Genomic DNA, 20,349 nt, shown 5'->3' on the forward strand with positions numbered 1-20,349 from the left:
AGGCCCTTCTCACGCCTCAGAGCTGCCACATCACCCAGGTGTGACTCCATAACAAGTAGACTAAGATGGGTTATGTGAAACGAACACTATATAATTATTTTATTATTATTATTATTATTATTATTATTATTATTATTATTATTATTATTATTATTATTATTATTTTTGTGATTGGTCCCTCCAAATTAATTCACCTCCTTTTTTCTCCTTCACTTTCTCCTCCACACCGTTACCCACCACACTAGATCAGTGTTTAAGGCCCTTCTCACGCCTTAGAGCTGCCACATCACCCGGTTGTGACTCCATAACAGGTAGACTAAGATGGGTTCGGTCCGAGGAGCTTAGACTCATTCATGGTCATCCCATTATGGTTTAGAGCTGCCACATCACCCGGTTGTGACTCCATAACAGGTAGACTAAGATGGGTTCGGTCCGAGGAGCTTAGACTCATTCATGGTCATCCCATTATGGTTTTGACCCACTTTGCTCAAAAGTAAATCCCCACCTTGAGGTTCTCCTTACCTAGCCACCCTCTCCCTCAAATGAAGATCTCTATAATTCTTGATATGCATACATTTATTACTAACGCATACATTTATTACTATGGTTTTTTATGGATTTGCATATGTTTGCACTTGATACGTCATGTGCCCGTATTGACTTGACCGTCAGACTGTCACCTACTCACCTTCAAACAGGTTTCTTCTGTTGACAGCCTGTAAAGAGGGAAAACAATGCTATACCACCACCGAGACGAATCTAACCGGACGAGTCACCCTCTTGCACAGCTGCTCAAGCGTCGGACCGGATCCAGATATATTTATAGCAACATTGGCCCCAATTTATTGTACATGTTCCTTAGTGAATTAGTGATCTCCGGTACATTACTTATAATTCTAATTTGAATGCACAATAGACATTTCAAATTCAAAGATTGTTTGCTATCAAGCTGGTTTATTCAGAACATTCATCTTCCAAAATAGGAAAGCTAAATTATGTTACAAATTTTCATCCAAAAGTGAACCTTTTGTGCAGCGTGTGATTTTATTGATATCCGCAAATAGATTTTGGTCTATGCATATTGCATGGACTAAATCAGGGTAGTTGAAGAGGTTGAATGTTCCATATGTCTCGAGCATACTCATGAATTGTTCGATCACTGCTGAACTTGTAAGACCCGGCTGAGTTCAAGATCGACATCCTGGTCCATCTCTGCAAGAAACAAAAGAATATAATTACATGACCCGTGATCCTGACACGTATATGTGTTTGTGCAATGGAAAACTAAAACAACTTTTTATCGTAATGTACACCACAACAATGTTTAAACAAGTTTTTATTGTAGAAGATTGTGAACCGACCTTTTGGTCTCTATACGCCTCATCGACCTTTTCTTGGCATTCTATATAACTCGGGAAGTCTTTCCCAACAAGGAAGTAGTCTCCACGACCAAAGCCTTCATTACCTTCTAAAGATCCTAGTAATTCATCATAGTCATAAGGCCCAAACACACCACTTCTAACATATTCCTTTACTTCTTCAAAACGAGCGTCGGGCACAAACTGAATACAAAAAATTAATAAACATTAACTCGATGAAGATGCCATTCGAGAACATTAAGATAAAAAGAAGGGGTAAATAGATAATTTTGGTTTACCTTTCCCTCGGCTCTTTCCTTCCGTAACCCGGTTATCTCATGGGCTTGAGCACCAAAAAGAAAAAAATTGTCTTCTCCAACTTCTTCCCTTATTTCCACATTAGCCCCATCTAATGTCCCAATTAAGATGCAACCGTTCATGGAAAATTTCATGTTGCTAGTTCCACTCGCTTCCATTCCGGCAGTACTGGAGAAAAGAAGTACATGTAGGAGAGTTTAAGAACTGAAACGCGCTACAAGTGGACCGAAATGTATTTAAATTATTACAATCTTAAAACCCTCTTTTCAAAAATATTAATATAGCTATTTAGTACATCAGTAATATATAAAAGTCAAGAAAAAGGGAAGAGTAAAATGCCATTTTCGTCCCTGAGGTTTGGCCAGTTTTGCGACTTTCGTCCAAAGGTTTGTTTTTACGCATCTGGATCCAAAAGGTATGAACTTTTGCCATTTTCATCTGGCTCGTTAACTCCATCCATTTTTCTCCGTTAAGTCAGGGGTATTTCCGTCTTTTTTGTTAACTTAAAGGGCAATTCAGTCTTTTTACAGAAAGTGAAAAAGACTGAATTTCCTTTTAAGTTAGCAAAAGAAGACGGAAATACCTCTGAAAATGGAGAAATATGGATAGAGTTAACAAGCCGGATGAAAAAGGCAAGAATTCAAACCTTTTGGATTCAGATGCGGAAAAACCAATCTTTGACGAAAGTCGCAAAATTGGCCAAACCTCAGGGGACAAAAATGGCATTTTACTCGAAAGGAAAATAAGATGTTGGTGGGTGGTGGGCCAACCTAACCTGACCCATCCAGTTTTAACACGTTATCGTGTCGACTTCTATACTGTTTTCCACAGAACAAGAGACATTTTATGAGGATTGCAATCACCTGATATGCTGTGAGAGCTCACTCGCGGGAATCAACAGTTCAGCAACACTGACATTGTAATCAGGAACAAACACGACCTATATAGTTAGGTAACAACATATCAGCACAAAAGGCAACGTGCATTATAACTAACTATAAGAGAAAAAAAAATTATTATGTTTAAATAGTACCTTCAGTAAGTCACCAATTTCAGAATCATTGTTTATTGTCGCACCAACATCTGTGATGAGTTTCACGATTCTTTTCGCTTGTGCATATGTGGCAAATGCTTTTCCACCAAATATACAAACTCGAGGGGTAAACTTGTCTTTCCTCTCTACAGCATTCATTTCTTTCATCTTCTTGTAGCGGTAAACAATTCCCAAGATATTTAACAGTTGTCTCTTGTATTCATGAATGCGTTTCACCTGGAGTATAATAGACCATTTCCCATAAATGTAATCGTACTCTACATTGAGAAAAGAAACTATGGGATATGTTTTTTTTTTTATAAAATGTAACGTTGGTTGTTATTTCATGCAGTTTGCCCTTGAAGCAAAATCAAGAAGAAATATACTCCAGGCCTTTGGGTCGTACTTGCATGATATTAATATTATATCAGAATATAACTTGTAACATACTGAACAAGAAAGGAGACAAAATGCAAATGGGAAATACCTGGATGTCAAACATCGCATCGGGACTGACAGAATAACCAGTTTTTTCTTTAATCAATGACACAACCTTAAGTTTGTTGATCCTTTTTGCAGCTCTCCACTCACTCTGGAGATCCTCATTATCTGCAAACTGTAAGAAACTCAATTAGATCAAAAGTTTTATCTCAGTGTTACTGTGTTACTACAGTGAAATTGCAATGAACAATGTTTTACATATAATTACCTTACGCAATTCTGCCAATTTTTCAGTGTTTAGTACCCAATCGTCTCCACCTGTCCACTTGGTTATGATTCTACTGAGGTCGGGATTGCAGTAATAAATCCATCTTCTTGGTGTCACCCCATTTGTCTTGTTTTGAAATTTGTCGGGCCAGAGCTGCCACCATGGATAGTTTAATATGTGTGATATTACCTTAAAGAAAAGAGTAAAATGCCATTTTCGTCGCTGAGGTTTGGTCAGTTTTGCAACTTTCGTCTAAAGGTTTGTTTTTCCACATGTGGATCCAAAAGGGTTCGAAATCTTGCCATTTTCATCCGGCTTGTTAACTCCATCCATTTTTCTCCGTTAAGTCAGGGGTATTTCCGTCTTTTTTGTTAACTTAAAAGGGCAATTCAGTCTTTTTCAAGGGTATTCAGTCTTTTTACATAAAGTGAAAAAAAACCGAATTGCCCTTTAAGTTAACAAAAAAGATGGAAATATCCCTGACTTAACGGAGAAAAATGGATGGAGTTAACAAGCCGGATGAAAATGGCAAGATTTCAAACCCTTTTGGATCCAGATGCGAAAAAACAAACCTTTGGACGAAAGTCGCAAAACTAGCCAAACCTCAGGGACGAAAATGGCATTTTACTCTATAGAAAAGAATATACTTGCCTTATAGAAGTCGTTGAAAACATCCTGCTTTACAATCTCACTGTGAATCGCAGCAACTCCATTGACAACATGGCCACCAACGACACATAAATTAGCCATACGGACCAATTTTGGCGTTACGGGAATAGGTGGCAGATCCACCTCTTTCTCCATATTTTCAACAAGTTCATCTTCTTCATCAGCAACGGAGCCGTTATCAGAAGCCTTTGACATTTCACTTGTATCGACGACAGACGTTTCTTTTGGTTTAATAAACAGATCAGCTATGGAGGATGGGAGCTCAACGTTTTCTAGAATTCTCATAGCGTTTAACTTTTTTTCCAACAATTCAGGATCTGATTTACCAAACTCTGCTACTATGCCATTGATCAACTGTAAGAATAGCATACCATTAAAATGAATAAATGTATTAGTATATAATTTCGAAATACTTCATTTTGATTTACCTCCTCATCAATCATTTCTATGATCTCCACGTGCCGCGGGAGAAGTTTTTGCATGAGTTCTAAACTCCATTTCTCTAAGGCTTCCGGTAAGACGGTATGGTTGGTGTAAGCCACCGTTCTGACAAATTTCCAAGAGAAAATCAGCATTAAAAGAACTTAAATATATAAAGTTTTTAGCACAAAAATGAAATAAGGTGGCATCTGGTCTGTAAATGGATTTTGAGAAACTTCCATTTTACTGGTATGTGTCATAACTAAATTTAAAACCTATACCTCTAAAGCGAACACTTTCCATCACTTCCGCTCCCAAACCCTCAACCAAACACTCTCTTAACTGTATATAAAGTGCCTTGTTTTCCATTATATATTTAAGGATGAAAAATGTATGAATCATTTAGTCAGTCAGGTTGAAACGCGTCAATTCTTTTTTAGTAAACAATACAATAGAGGTGGCAAGATAATTTATTGTAGTTATATTGTTTCTGTAATCATATTACACATTGATTATTTATTTTTCTAGAAGATTGTACATCTAACAAAATACCTTTGGGTAATATCCCAGGCTTCGTTCCAACTAACTCCCTTTAAATCAATCAATATCCTCATCAGTTCCGGGATGCAGAGTGTAGGATGGGTATCATTCATCTGCACTGCAACCTTTTCCGGAAACTCTTTCCACCGCACATTCTCCCCAGATCTCCTTTCAAAACATTTGATGATATCTTGGAGAGAAGCAGAGCATAATGTGTATTGTTGTTTTAGCCTCAGGGTCTTCCCTTCCAATGAATCATCCCCCGGATACAGTATATAGCATATCTGGTCACAGATCAAAATCTCATATTATTATATAATATATAGGTATACTTATATCATATCTACTAATCATCAGCAATACCAAAAAAAAGTAAGCATTTGAATAAACTGAGAATGAAGTTTTTGGCTAGCGGTGGTGATTTGAAACTTTTTATATAAAAATGGGTTAATTCAGGCTGTGCTTTATTGATAATGGGCCAAACAGGTAACGTATAAAAATTAGCTAGAAGTGAAACAGGGCAAATGGGTTGCACGTGTTACAAAAGGTCCAAGTTGCATAACATGCACCAAATGCTAGAACTCCCTAAATCAGTTTAACTAGAAGGAATTATAAAAGTTGTATTATTATTTTAGCGATACAGTTTTTGTAATCATATCTTTTTTAGTAAAATGCCATTTCGTCCCCCTTGAGGTTAGGCTAGTTTTGCGACTTTCATCCAAAGGTTTGTTTTTCCGCATCTGGATCCAAAAGGTTTGAAATATTGCCATTTTCATCCGGCTCATTAACTCCATCCATTTTTCTCCGTTAAGTCGGTAGTTTCGTCTTTTTTTTTGCTAACTTAAAGGGCTATTTGGTCTTTTTCACTATATGTACAAGCATTTAGCATAATGTACACGTACTCAAAATACCCTTAATAAAAAAGACGAAAATACCCCTGACTTACGGTAGAAAAATGGATGGAGTTAACGAGCCGGATGAAAATCGCAAGATTTCAAGCCTTTTGGACCAGATGTGGAAAAACAAATAGTTGGACGAAAGTCACAAAACTGGCCAAACCTCAGGGACAAAAATGGCATTTCCTCTATTTCTTAAATGAAAGTATGCAATTTAAGTTTTTAAAGAGGTGTTTGAAGAACTAAACATTTCAAAAAGAGCATATCTTCCTTCACAGAAACGAACATTGCTTAGCTCATCTAATATGAATGGAAAAGGGCGCAGAAAACAGCATAAATAAAATGTGGTAACATATTTTATCACTTAGTGTCTGAACCTTTTCCGCATTTGCTTGGCTTTCACGTGCTTTAGTGTGTTCTCCGGAATTAAAAGCAGACAAATCAAAATCAGCTGATGGAACTTTAGTCGACCATAAACGAAGATTAATCGTAGTTTTTGTTTTATATCCTGGTATTGGGACATCATGTGCAATCGCCACTATATCTTCACCCCCAATCCACCGTTTCTTTCCATCAGAGCCCGTGACAACTTTCCCATAGAATTTTACAGGATACGAGATGTCATTTCTCATAATCTCCCATGGATTTCCCATCTACAATAAAAAACCGAAGTTAATTTAAAGGTATAACAAGTCGTATTTTCAAAAATAATGACGGGCAAAACATTAAACATACCTCGAGCCAGTTTTCAGCAACCTCCTCCTGACCTTCTTTTGTTATTAATTGTTTGAATAATCCGTACTTGTATCTAAGCCCGTAACCCCAAGCTGGATAATTTAACGTTGCTAAAGAGTCCAGAAAACAGGATGCAAGCCTGCCTAGCCCCCCATTTCCTAGAGCAGCATCTGGCTCCTGTGAATGTTTGACCAAAAAGGTTTATAGCCTAGAAGATAACGGTGCTGCTATAAATGCAACTAAAAGGTACATACACTCAGAAATCAGAAAAACAAAAAACTGATGTAACATCTGCACACAAACATATATGTCCATAACGATGAGGTTAAAATACATATATATAACTAATTGCAGAAAGAAGTTCACCTGTGAAACTACATTCTCAAGTTTGTGGCCAAGCTTGCTCAAAGCTTCTCCGTAAGCACCACTTAGCTCTAAGTTACCAATTGCATTCAATAGTGCTCTTCCCTACATCAAATAGTAACACTAGGCTTTGAAAATATATCACAATTAAAAAACATACTGTAAATTGAATTAAATCGGTGTGCTAAGAGTCTATATATCCTTCCAATTTAAATGATAAAAGGAATAGAGCACTAGAGCTTTGAACAGTGATTGTTCCAAGAAAGCATCGAAGATTTAGGTTTGAATGATACTGAAATGTTTTTACACTGAGTCCTTTCTAATAGACGAAAGATTGATGTGAACAAAAATAACCGTTATCGAAATTTTTACGCTAACTAACATAACTATATGACAGTTGAACAATAGGTACTGGTATAGCTTCTTCAGCAACCAATGTAACAAACCTGTAAAAACTCCATAGATAAATAGTAAGCCTGCTTTACATTCATCTTTTCGTACATATTATAAGTTGCATTCCAATTGATAATGAGTGAATCACGAATGCTTTGTGCAGTGGCAAAGTATGCCTTTGGAAGATCAAACCCCTCTGGAGAAAAGGATGATGTAAATTCTGCATGGTAAGTAATTCTTGATGCCACAGCTTCAGCGTCAGACTTTGACTTATCAATACTGCCTGCATCTCCAAAGCAAACAAATAACCAGTTTGATAACGTTTCATACAAGTTCACTTTACTAAATCTATAGGTATATACATCATAAGTCCCAAATATCATATAAACATACTAGTATTACAGCGTGCCCATATATTTGATAAATTGATAAATCCAAATTGTTGAAACATAAGGGCAGCACCACTCACTTTTTGCAACTGCCTCAAGTGGAAGGAAATCAAAATACGCAGTTAAGCATACGAAAAGTAGTTCCTACGTCTAACGACGCACCCTTACATATTCCTAATCTTATGAATCCATTATCTCCATACATGTTGTTTCAAACCTTTAATTCTTACATCATATTCACAATCATTCATTATCCTAACTTCTAATACATCTTTCATGATAGCTCATCCAGCATAACGAGCCTAAAATTATGGCTAACTCCCACAATATTTAATATTATTAGATCAAGAAAACTACTCAAAAACTTGATTACAGTACATAATAACCTAAACTTGTTAGACTAGAACAAGGATTCCTAACTATTTATTATAATTGATTAATTAAATATTACAACCAACATGTCACAATCCAACTATAATACTTAACTAATTTTAACCTACTCGTCAAAATTAGTCCTCCCATATTTACCTACACACAAATAAGGCTCCAATAACTTCCAACAATTCAATAACATCTTCCGGTTCAATTTCACACATCAACAACAATCAAACACTCAACTTACACCAAACTCTTCAACTACTACTGTACCAAACCTAAAAGTAACCTCACATTTCAACAATCAAACACCTTAACATTCACCAAATCAATCACAATCAAATCAAAACACATTCATCATCCACACAAAAGTAGCATTAACAAAACTGTTGATCTCAATTCTCACAGACAATAATTGAGTAAATGTAGCACTAAAAACCGAACCGTACCTTGTTCAACGGTTACCGGATCCTTGAGCTTAGGTTTCGCCTCACGCCGTACATAAAACCGCCGCTTCCTGTAACCGGTTTTAGCAGGTGCGGTGAAGAACAGCTGATTCGACGCGTTGCTGGTGATATCGAGATCGATCAAGCGTGAAATTGAAGAATGATTGGATAATGTCGGTGGTGTTCCACCGCGAGTTGAAGCAGTGGCACTACAGTACGCCATTTTCACTGACGGTTGGTCTGTGTGGAGATCGGAAAGATGTAGTGTTGAGGTTATTGTTCTATATCTCCATTAATGGCTCAGAGATGATTAGTTTTGGTTTACTTTATCGGCGTTTACGTGCGTTGGAGAAGAGTGGAAGTAATCAAATCCCGAGACTCATGTGAGAGGCGCGAGTTTTGATGAGTCGTAGTCACATGTAGCTCGAGTGTTTTACACGCACAAGAACAGACTCCATGTGTCGTTACATTTTTTTTAACAGCAAACGGGATCCCAATTTTAGAGGGCTTGGTCTATTCGCACACGTCGGTTGTCTTTTTACACATTCAAAGCGCCTCGCTATGGCCAAAGCGCCCCGCTTTGGCCATAGCGAGACGCTTTGGATGTACATTTTTAAACAGATTGGTTGGGGTTGATTTGGGGTTGTTGTGGGTTAGTTTGGTAGGGATTTTTGGTTGAATTAGTTTGATAGAGATTTTTGGAGGAAAAAATTTTTATTTTAGTTTTATTACATATAATTCATAGTTGTTTTATAATTACGTCATTATTTTTATAGAATGTGTATAATATAAGTTCTTAACGTTGTTTATTTTGTTAAATTAAACGAACACGTTAAATAAAATGTACAGAAAGCCATAAGAATTAAACGTAAACAATCCAGAACCAACGTGATGTAAATAGAAGATTAACTGCAATATATATATATATATATATATATATATATATATATATATATATATATATATATATATATATACTAGTGGGGAACCCGCGCGTTGCGACGGGGTCGACAGTGGTGGCGACAATTTACAAAAAATAGTCTTTTAAGTCAAACGTTAAATATTCGGCTCACCATTTATTGTAGAGGTGGCAATTTTGACACTTTATAAATGCTTAACTATTTGTAACCCATTTTTTAAAAAAGTAACCAAAAGGGGCTCACGGAGTGTAGAACTCTACCCGACCTATTCAAGCCCATACTATAATATCCATGTTAACCCAACCTGTTTGACCCGCTATCAAACTGCCCCATCTGCCCATTTTCAACGTTTTAACAGTCGGTGAAATGGCATCTTAAGTGTCATAAAAATAATTTTTCTGTATGTGATTGCTTCTGGTAAGGGAAATTACCAATTTCTCCTTCAATTCTCCCTCTAATATTCACAAGCAAACACTTCAATCTCGCCACCTCAGGTTCCAACCCAGCCTGACTTTGAATCCTCTTCATTAACTGCTGATTCAACGCTCTCAATCTAACAACTTCGTCCTCTAACGAAGCCGCGCGCGCTTTCTTTTTCTCATGATACTTTCTAACTGCTTCACGGTTACCTAACGGGCGTTTCTTCCCTTTTTTTATCCGTCGACTCAGCTGTGTCATCCGTCGGCGTCTTGTCATCATCGCCGCTCATGGCGGGCACGATCTTCGTGTGCACGTGGTAACACGTGTGAGTGTGATCTCTGTGAAGGAACAAGGATGTAAAACTGAACTTGGCCACTTAAATGGGATTTACCAATTGCTAACAGAGAGAATCCATGATTCCATGGTGCAAAAACTATGAAGGGAAAAGATCAAAATTATTATGAATTCAATGAACTTAAAGACATGTTTGGTTAAATGTAAAATGGGCCAGGTCGGGCCAGTCACCAACGCTTCTTTGTGCATATTAGGTGATCTCTATCAAACAAAATGGTGCTTCTAATGGTTTAACACAGAAGTTAGTGAATGCAGTCTCCACTGAAAACTCGAAGAATGGGACGTATCGTGGTAGGTTTCGACACGAACATAAAATTTGAGAGTTTTAATATAGTGTAAATTCGTTTAGTTAATAAATATTGGATCATGAGTAAAGCTGTTCAAACCATCAAAATAGATAGGATCAACCCACACAACCTGAACAATTTGGTTCATCTTTTGCAAAACCACAGTAAGCGTTTTGGCTCAAATGTTTAAGCAAACATGGCTGAACCAGATCGTATCTCGGGTCATCAATGCCAGTTATTGATAAACTGTTAAAAGATATCAACACACAAGGTTTTCATGTGCCCTTATCATGAATCAAGAGATTTTCGCCAGCTAACTTTTGGTCAAATTTACCACCGATGAAGTTGCTGCCTTTCCTACTATATTATGTAATCCATCCTTGCTAACCTCTCATAGTGCAGCTTGGGTCCCAGTTATACGAAATGTTGTTGTAGAAAGTTGAACATGGCTGCCACACAAATAGAAAGTATTTAGCAATTTTCCAAATAAACTACAATAATTCCTTTAGTATAAAATTACAAGTAGTGAGATGTATGCAGGCATGGACACGCGCGATACACAAGCTTTGACCCGGGTGTGAATGAGACACCTCCGTAAGTGTATTTACATGGTTTGAACTCTGTAGCATGCTAGTGTAAAACTCTTCCAAATCTAGAGAGTGCTACTTAAGGTGGAGATACATACTTATTGAATTTATTAAAACGTTAAAAAAATCATCTTATGTTAGTGTTAACTTTTATAGAGGACATCACAATCAATTAAAAAAAACCTTAGATATTAGTTGCTGAAGACAATGATGATACATGGTATTCGATGAAGACGTTTTATCACTATCGAATCACCTAATACTTAAGCCCCTTCTAACAAGAAAAGAATAGATCTTTTTCATGAGTGTATTCAAATGACAAAGTAAAAATTCTTGCTTCTGTTCTTTCCGCCCTCTCAACTAAATTCATAACAACTCTCAATTAGACCTATATTTCCACAAAAAATAAGAAAGGGTATGATTTTGGCATCTGGGAAGTTGAAAAGATGTAAAGCACCCCATCGTCTAAATTTGAACTCTAAACCTCAATAAACCCTAAATTAATTGAATACCCACCATTGAACTCTATATAAATAGTCTATTTCAGAAAATAAAGAACAAACCCAGCTTACTTGTTGGCCTCAAATCCTCTTTTCACTAAAAGCGAGCTCCGTTGCCACAAAATTAATCATCTGCCATTTCAAGATCAGCACAATACTCTGCACTTTAATAGCATTACTTGTTCCCAACCCCTAAAACATAATGGAATTTAAGCAACAAACTTACTTCACAATTTACATCCACACTCAAAACGAATACCTGCAGCTTACACAATAAGAACTCTCTTCCCTTAATCTATGGTCAGAAGTGCCATTTCCGTTACCTGCAAAAATGTAGTCAACAGTGAAGCCAGTCTTGTGGTTGCAATTAAGGAGGAAATTCCAACCCAATTATAGGTAAACATGTCAATTTAGGTTTCGGTAAATGATCCAAAAATATACAGATTAAAAAATACAAACAAACAAAAAATAACAAACATAAATCATCAGAAGGAACAAATTGTTGCTTGGAGCGAGAGTATGCATACAAACTAAATGATCGATTAGGTTTAGATTGTCTTACCAGGTTGTAAGCCTCATCGATTTACTTAAGCTTCATGTCTCTGATTTCCATAAGAACATACAGAGGTCTGAGGATGATGGCGCCATTCAAGAAAACGAACCGGATGTGCCTTTTAATAGGGAGATTGAAGGAGAAACCTTCAATTGCATAAATTGATGATGGAATTGAAGAAGAATCGTCTACCACAAGAACCCCATGACTGACTGACTTGCGACAGAGCCCTAAAGCCACCGTTGATGATGGAATTGAAGAATAATCGTCTCAGGAGGTTTTCTTTATATGTGGGGTGGCTGGAAACGGACAGTGCTATTGAAGGGGAACAACTGAATTAAAGAATCTGATGATTGCATTGAAAGAGGAACGGTTGAGTTGAAGAAACTGATAATGATAATGGCATAGAAGGAGAAGGGAACGGGTGTAGAGAGATTGAGATTGAAGAATTGTGCATCTATTTTGTGTGAGAAGGAATAGGGTAAAAAATTTGGCATTTTAAGTTAACCTTTCATATGCCATCTTAAAAAGTTGAATATAAATTACTATTTTGTCCATAGAAGATGCTTTATATATATATATATATATATATATATATATCAGTTTGTACATACAATACACAACAAAAAGGTACAACTGAGTACATAATACATAATAAAACACTAAACAAACAAAGTAATGTACTAATCCTCGTGCGGTGGGGACGGTGGGAGGGGTAGTGGAGGCAACCCAGCGAGCTCTCGTAGATCGACGAGCGTCTGTACGATCCAGTCAATGCGTGCGCCCTGATGTCTGAGGCGCCGGTCGAAGTCCCGAGCCACCTCACGCGCTGCCGGAGGCAGGTCAGCGTAAACGTGCTGCGGGTACTGTGGCGGTTCAGGAGCTGGCTGAACAGGTGGTACCGGGATCTGCTCGACGTGCTCCTCCTGCGCCGGATCCTCGAATATAGGCTGAGGCTGAGCCTGAGCCTGAGCCTGAGGCTGAGCCTGAGCCTGATCCTCAGGCTGCTCGATGCCCAGAGCCTGTAGCTGAGCCTGCCGAGCGGCCTGCTGAACATCAGGAGGGGCTAACAATCCAGGCCTCACCTCAATAACAACCGGGATGACCTCCGGCAACACCTCCGGCTGCCAAATCAGCCCGTCAGCACCCCTGAACCTCAGACCGACATCAAAGGTACGGGTGATCTGCATAGCAGATACTGACGCGCGGCCCAACCTGGATGACGGGACCGGATCGGACAGCAGCGGATCATGCTCGGGCACGATCCCTAGCGAGCGTGCAATGGCGGTGATAAATGAGCCAGTGTGAAGAAACCCGCGGAGCTGCCAGTGGTATGCAGTAGAAAAGTAATCTGCCAGGCTGGCTGCTAGATCGCAGGGCTGGCGGCGTAGTAGGCAGTATAGAAAGAAAAGGTCACTGAGGTTGACCTTCTCCTTGCTAGAACCCCGCGGCACGATAGTCGACGCGATAACATGGTGCAGGTATCGGTACAAGGGGTCTCTAATGGTGGTGGCCTTTTGCCAGGATTTCCCAAAGGGGGCCCTGGAAATGGCTCTCCAGAAACTGATAAGCGTCTGCCTGTCCATCATCGTAACCGCCTGCGTATATAAATCAGTATCAAGCTCAGGCTCAGTGTACAAACCTGTATGGACAGCAAACTCCCGCACACTCATCTCAAACTCCTGACCGGCGAGACAGAATGTAACCTCGTGGACTGGAAAAGCAGGGTCCTCCACGTAATCCGCCGGAATGTACGTACGAATTCTTTCCACTCCTTGTCAGAGAATTTCTTCTTGCTATTCTTATTAATATTTTGTTGAATATGGAACCGACAAAGATACTTATGCGCTTTTGGAAAAACTTGTTCACACACGTTCATTAGCGCAAAATCCCTGTCTGTTAAAATCACGTGCGGTTCCATACATCCTGCCAGCATAGACTTGATCCTCTGCAACACCCATAGGTAGTTCTCTGACTTCTCAGCGGAAATTACCGCACAAGCAGCCGTAAACGATTTGTTTGTCGACGTCATGCCAACGACCTGAACAAATGGCAGGTTGTACATGTTCGTTTTGTATGTGGCGTCAACCAATAGCACATGCGGGAAGGCACACCACATAGTGAATGATTTTTCGTGAACAAAGAAGACGTCTTCAACTTCGTTCGATATCTCATTCGTGCGCATATAATAAGTGTAATTTTTTTCAATAAGAATGTTTTCAAGTTTTTGCATCGGAGACTTACCGACATTTTTTCGGCGTTGATCTTCTGAACAACGTTGTGTATATCTTTCGGAATAAGCTTTCTAGTCGGATTGTTTTTTGTCAGCGTTCGCCAGATACTTTGGTTGGGAATATCTTGCTCTGCCAACTCCTTAACCAGTTTTTTGTCCTCCGAAGAAAGCCTTCTCGCATACGCGTGACCCTCGAAGTTTTCAATAGGAGTGTGGTTATGCTTCGCCTTCGTCACCTCGATCCTCCAAACATTTCCGGATGATTCCGAAAACCCGATCATCTCGAACGGGCAGCCTATTTTCTTGCTACCCGTTTTCCTCTGTGTAGCTATACTCTTATGCTCCCCACCAAAAGTACATTGAAACCAAATCTTGTAATTCTCTCCTCTTTTACTCGACCTCTTAGTCACAATGAGGTAACCATTGTCTTTTGCCGTGTCTTGTACCCAACGCACCAACTCTTTACTTGACGAAAAGGTCTGCGTTGTATCAAACGAAAATGTAACCGGGTAACAACCTTCCTCGTCAACAGACACATCCTCCGGCTCACCATCGTCACCGAGGTTCGAATACACTTGATGTTCAAAGCTCTGTTCACAACCGTAACTCTGCTTTGGATAACACTCCTGCTGTACAAAGCTTTGCTCGCCACCGTAACCGAAATTCGAATAACCTTGTAAGCTCTGTTGACAACCGTAACTGTCGTTTGGATAACACTCCTGCTGTACAAAGCTATAGTCGCCACCGTAACCGAAAAAATAACCTTGTTGTGCGTAAGGGTCCTCCACAGGGGTATTCAAATCCAGCTGCACCGTGTTATCACGATAACGAATGCCAGATACAACCTCTGTCTCCCTCAAGTTGGACGACACCGGTTTCTCAAACGAGTCAGAAATAGCGGTCCCCTCGTAAGAATCAGGAACAACTGACTCGTCAGAATATTGACCGAAAAGATAGTTACTTAACCACGACATCGTTTTTTTCAAAAAATGTAACTAATAGAGCAAAGAAGATCGACAAAAAACAATCCGAATTATGAATGTCGAGTCTGGCAAGGGATTTAAAGGCAGCATTTGGGGTCGAAGCGCCGCGCTATGGCCAAAGAGCGGGGCTTAGGGTTCACGGGCGACTGAAACCTCGTATCACCTTTACGTCTGTCAGTCAGTCAGTCAGTCAGTCATTCGAAACCTCGTATCAACTTTTGTCGCCCTAAGCGCCCCGCTTTGGCCATAGCGCGGCGCTTAGGGTGTGAAAATTATTTTTGCCGTGTGTAATTAGCATGCCCCTTTTAGAGACCACGAAAACAACAGAAAACATGATACAACAAGCATTACATTACAAATATATCATCTCCCAGATAGATTCCTACTCCACTTGACCTATTATTCAACGTTTCTCTGTTTGCTTCTGTTTTGATCGGCACCAAAAGGCTGTTTCTTTTATGTGTGCTTAAATCATCATCATCATACTCACTAATTCCCACCAATAGCAAAGGTAAGATAGCCTTACCTCTACCCTGTAGGAATAGAGGGGCTACTTCTAGTGAGACCGCCGGCTCGATTGTTGTTTTGTATCAAGACTTGGACCTAAGACACATAACACTCAAACAATCAGGACAGAGACTGATTGGTGCATGTACCCCCGTGTCTTTCAACTATCAACGTCACCACATGATGCATGATTAACCATCCGCCGCTTTTAATGTTATTTTCACGAAATTAGTAAAATAACGTTAAAGTTAGTACCATTTCACTTTTGCCCTCCGAGCGCCCACACATATATACATTATATATGCACACCGCAAGCAAGGGCGAACCCAAGCCAGCCCAAGGTGAGTGGGCGCACCCCCGGGGAAAAAAAATTTAGTGCTAAGTTCCGTCGAAAATCTCGTCCGCACCCCTTGGAATTTTTCGTCCGCACCCCTTGGAATTTTTCGACCGCACCCTTGAAATTTTTCGTTCGCACCCCTTAGGTAAAAAGTATTATCAATTTATATTTTAATTTTTTTTAGTAAACTCTTATTTAAAAAAAATAAAAAATACTACCTAAACTGTATAACTTTTAATACTTAACTAACTAAACCCAAATATTCATACCTTTACCCACTTATAATTCCTAACTAGCTAGCCCACTAAGTCTTAGCCCATTAACCAAATCCAACAATATTTCAAACTATAATAAAATAATTAAAGTCCAAAACCTTTAGAAATTCTCTTCCGCTCTCTCTCTCTTTCTCTTGTGTCCCTGCACTGCCAACGAACAACATCACCAAGCGACAACAGTCCAGCAGCCTGCGACCACCGTAATCAGCCACCATACCTCCGTCGTTTGACACCAAATCTAACCGGAATCCGAACACGGGTAAGTTTCTTTGTTATTTTGATGATTTTGGTTGATATTATAGGAGAAAAAAAGGTAATAAAGTTGTTAAATAGGTTTGAAATTTTGTGTGTTTTGACGTTGTTTATGGTTGTTCAGATGATTTTTAGGGTGATTATGTTGTTTATATATTTTTAGGGTGATTATGTTGTTTATATATTTTTAGGGTGATTACAACTTGCGTTATGATTTCTAGGGCTTGAATGGTTGACAATTAAAATTAAAATTGAAACATTATGTTATGGAGCGATGAATTTATGTTATATAAAGAAAGAATTGCTTAAGAAATTAGTTTTAGATGATATTTTGGATAGATTTCAAAAAATGAAAACCCGTAGGGCGTCGACGTTTTAATTATGTTTGTAACAAGGTTTGACATGTTTTTGATTATTATATAAATTTAGTTTGATGTTCGTTTGTTTTACATGACCCGACCCGACCTGACCCGATACGAACCAATTTTTTTACTTATATACCCAGGGGCCTAAAATTTTTAAAAATGTTCCGCACCCCCATGGAAAAATTCTTGGGTCCGCCACTGACCGCAAGCGGGGCATTTTATGTGTGATTAGATGAATGGGCTTATTTCTGGAAAGATTAACGGAAATGCCATTGACCAGTGACTCGTATAAGAAAAAAATTAAAAAGAAAAACTTGTAATCCAGATTATAAAAAAAATAAAAAAAAACCTTGTCAGCAGCTAGATACAAACAGTGAAAAGGGGAGAAGGAAACGGAATTACAAACTAGAGCAATCAGAATTACATCAATTGGAGCACTCCAAGTTATGTAAGTTGAACCTGTTTTTCACCCACGGAAACCCCAAGGCCTTGATCTCATCCATCATCTTGACTACCTTGATTTTCTAGCTAGACGGTATACATGTCCCGAAACCACGAAGTGGTGTTTTCGCATCGAGTTCCTATCCATCTCATTGGTGGTGTTCCTTCGGAAGGTTTTCTCAAATTTGGGTGGTGCTCTCGATGTTGATTCCTTTCTGGATGGTGCTCCTAACCCCATATCAGTTTCCACCTTAACTCCATACCGAAGTTGCTCGTCATGTCAGGGCATTCTTTCCAGTCTAACCTCTATTAGATTGATTGATTTGAGGACTATACGTAAATGTATCAAGGTTATGCAGCTATGTAAAGCGGTAAATGCTTGTATATAGGGGATAAACACACGTATACCATAGGGTATCATATAGTAAAACCCTTTTTTAAGGATGTTCTTTTAAGAACTGTAACACCTCGTAAAATCACGTCTAATGATGTATTGACACGTGTAATAAACCCTAATAAAGTCCAACACTGAAATTAAGGGACTAATTTTTCGAAAAAATCGAAAACTTTGATTATGAAAGGACTGGAAGTGTTAGCATACTTATTATAAGTTTCTAAATAACCTCTTATGATGCTTATATTCACAAATGTGCCACTTGATGATTAAGTGTAGCCGTTTGCGTAATTAATTGAAAGTTTGCGCAATAAAGGGTTAAGAGCGTCAACATGTTAATTCTTACCTCTGAGTGACATTTTAACAAACCGAGAGCTTCATATTATTTAATTATACTCTCGAGAATTCCAAATAATGGCCGTCTAAGGTTTTTATGCCTATAAGTAAAGTTACGCGCAACTTTGCAAGTTAGAGGGACTAAAAGCGTCAATATGTTTAATTATACCTCTGAATGACCTTTTAGCGAACCCGAAGCATCGTGATGTTTAATAATACTTTCAAGAATGCCTAATATGGATTATATGAGGCTTCAATGCTATTAAATGATGAGATGCGCAAGTTTGCGCAATAGAGGGGCCTAAAGCGTCAAATTTTGAATCTACGCCTTTCGGTGACCATCTAAGCGAACGAGAGTGTAGTAATATTTAAGTATATGCTTGGGAAGGATAAATATGGGCCATGGAAGGCTTGGATAACATTAAATGGCATTTCGCGCTACTTTGCGCAATTTAAGGACTATTTGCGTCAAACTGCAAAAGTATGTCGATTCATATGGTAACGGACCTTCCGGAATATGTCCATGAGTTAAACATGCCCTACTTATCCTTTATATAGCTTAGATATAGGCTTGGAGGTGTTTGGTGTGCAAAAAATAAACTTTTACGCCATGCAGGGACTAAAAGTGTCAAAAAGTGCACAAGTTTGCATTTTCGCGCATATCTTGCATTCTGAATATACTCGGACACCCAAAAATTTATGTAAGCACTAAAATATTTTATTTTAGTGTATGGCTTGATAAAATTCCATTCGTCGCATAGTTTGGATCGTTTTTCGCGTCCGTTCGTGTTTCGTCGTAATTAGACGAACAACGTGACCGTACGGCCAAACGAACCCACATCCGGCATATTTTTGAGCATGTTTTATGTCCCCTATGTTTAAGCATCATTGTAGAGCCTTGAAGATGACTTAACGGGCTTTAAATGTGTCAGAAATTACATTTAACATATGCAGGGACTGAAACTGTAATTCAGCAAACTGTTTCTGATCTTAACAGCCTTCAAAAGTTGTTTTACTGTAACCATCTGATTCAGAGGTCAGAGGGACTAAATATGTCTTTTTATAAGATATACGGGTTTATAAAGGGCTGTTATATGCAGTTATATGCTCACAGGGACCAATTCTGTAAATTCTGGAAGTATGTTTGCTGCTGATTTTGTTGAAACCAGCTGCCATACTCACATAATAGACTCTAGGGGCTGCCCACTGAATTAAAACATGGTTTTACACTGTCATGATCTGATTATAACATACCTGAACTTGTCACAATCCTACGGAGACCCAAAAACTATATATAGGAAGTGGGTTTCATGGTTCAAGCACTCCATTTCCCAAATTCTGCTGTGTCTCTGAATTTAGAGGATCTGGAACTCTTTTGAGAACCTCCCTCAGTCGATTGGACCCTTGTAAGTGTCCTTAACCTTCCTTAATTCAGTTTTACTTAGTTTATTAGCCTAAAGTCAAACCGTCGTAATTAAGGTTTGACTTCGTAATTAATTAAAATTTATCCAGTCAAATATCAAATTGAAAGTACCTATGAGTTGGTAATTATGTGGGTAATAAACCCTTAAAAGGGAACTCTCTGATTCTCACTCTAACTAGGTCAATTGTCGGGTCAAACTTGATTAGAAAAAGTCAACAGAAAGCAATTTTTTTTAAATAAGTGCATAATTAACCATGTAGAAGCCAAGCGTACTGTTTTATCACTAATATAACTTGGTAATTAATGTAAGAACATGTTTAAACATGTTCAAACCAACAATTTTCAGTTTAGGCTCGGTTCGGAGCCGAAAGTCGCATAATTAGACTTTTGCTTTGACTTTCAGTTCTGACCCAATATAGCATGATTTAGAAATGTCTTAGAGCCTTATTAGGACCAGGTTACACGTTAGTATAACCCTCCGAGGTTATACAACTTGGTTCCATAGAAATCCTAGTTCATGCATGTTTCCGTTAAATGC

The 20,349-nt window shown here is 38.6% G+C and overlaps 1 protein-coding gene and 1 long non-coding RNA gene across 2 annotated transcripts; both read right to left on the reverse strand.

Annotated features, from left to right (window-relative positions):
* Positions 1-894: 894 nt before the first annotated feature.
* Positions 895-9,089, reverse strand: LOC110924852 (alpha-1,4 glucan phosphorylase L isozyme, chloroplastic/amyloplastic). The gene is made up of 15 exons (XM_022168837.2): positions 8,648-9,089; positions 7,488-7,717; positions 7,045-7,146; positions 6,679-6,855; positions 6,321-6,596; positions 5,060-5,331; positions 4,516-4,633; positions 4,070-4,441; positions 3,419-3,571; positions 3,197-3,325; positions 2,710-2,946; positions 2,540-2,616; positions 1,658-1,844; positions 1,362-1,562; positions 895-1,212 (listed from the first exon to the last, which is right to left on the reverse strand). Exons 1-15 carry the CDS (start codon positions 8,865-8,867, stop codon positions 1,096-1,098), a joined length of 2,868 nt encoding a protein of 955 aa, XP_022024529.1. The 5' UTR covers positions 8,868-9,089; the 3' UTR covers positions 895-1,095.
* A 1,633-nt stretch (positions 9,090-10,722) lies between these two features.
* On the reverse strand, positions 10,723-12,713 carry LOC110925696. The gene is made up of 3 exons (XR_002584669.2): positions 12,275-12,713; positions 11,785-12,035; positions 10,723-11,074 (listed from the first exon to the last, which is right to left on the reverse strand). It is a non-coding gene; the product is annotated as an uncharacterized LOC110925696 (long non-coding RNA).
* Between the last annotated feature and the right edge of the window lie 7,636 nt (positions 12,714-20,349).

The sequence above is a fragment of the Helianthus annuus genome, chromosome 17 (assembly GCF_002127325.2).
Source record: "Helianthus annuus cultivar XRQ/B chromosome 17, HanXRQr2.0-SUNRISE, whole genome shotgun sequence".
Classification (NCBI taxonomy): Eukaryota; Viridiplantae; Streptophyta; class Magnoliopsida; order Asterales; family Asteraceae; genus Helianthus; species Helianthus annuus.

Excerpts from the sequence above, each read along its gene's own strand:
- LOC110924852 (XM_022168837.2), bottom strand. The coding sequence starts at position 8,867 with ATGGCGTACTGTAGTGCCACTGCTTCAACTCGCGGTGGAACACCACCG. Across the intron at positions 6,856-7,044 it reads TTGAGAATGTAGTTTCACAG|GAGCCAGATGCTGCTCTAGG; the intron begins GTGAACTTCTTT and ends AAACATTCACAG. Across the intron at positions 2,617-2,709 it reads AAATTGGTGACTTACTGAAG|GTCGTGTTTGTTCCTGATTA; the intron begins GTACTATTTAAA and ends CTAACTATATAG.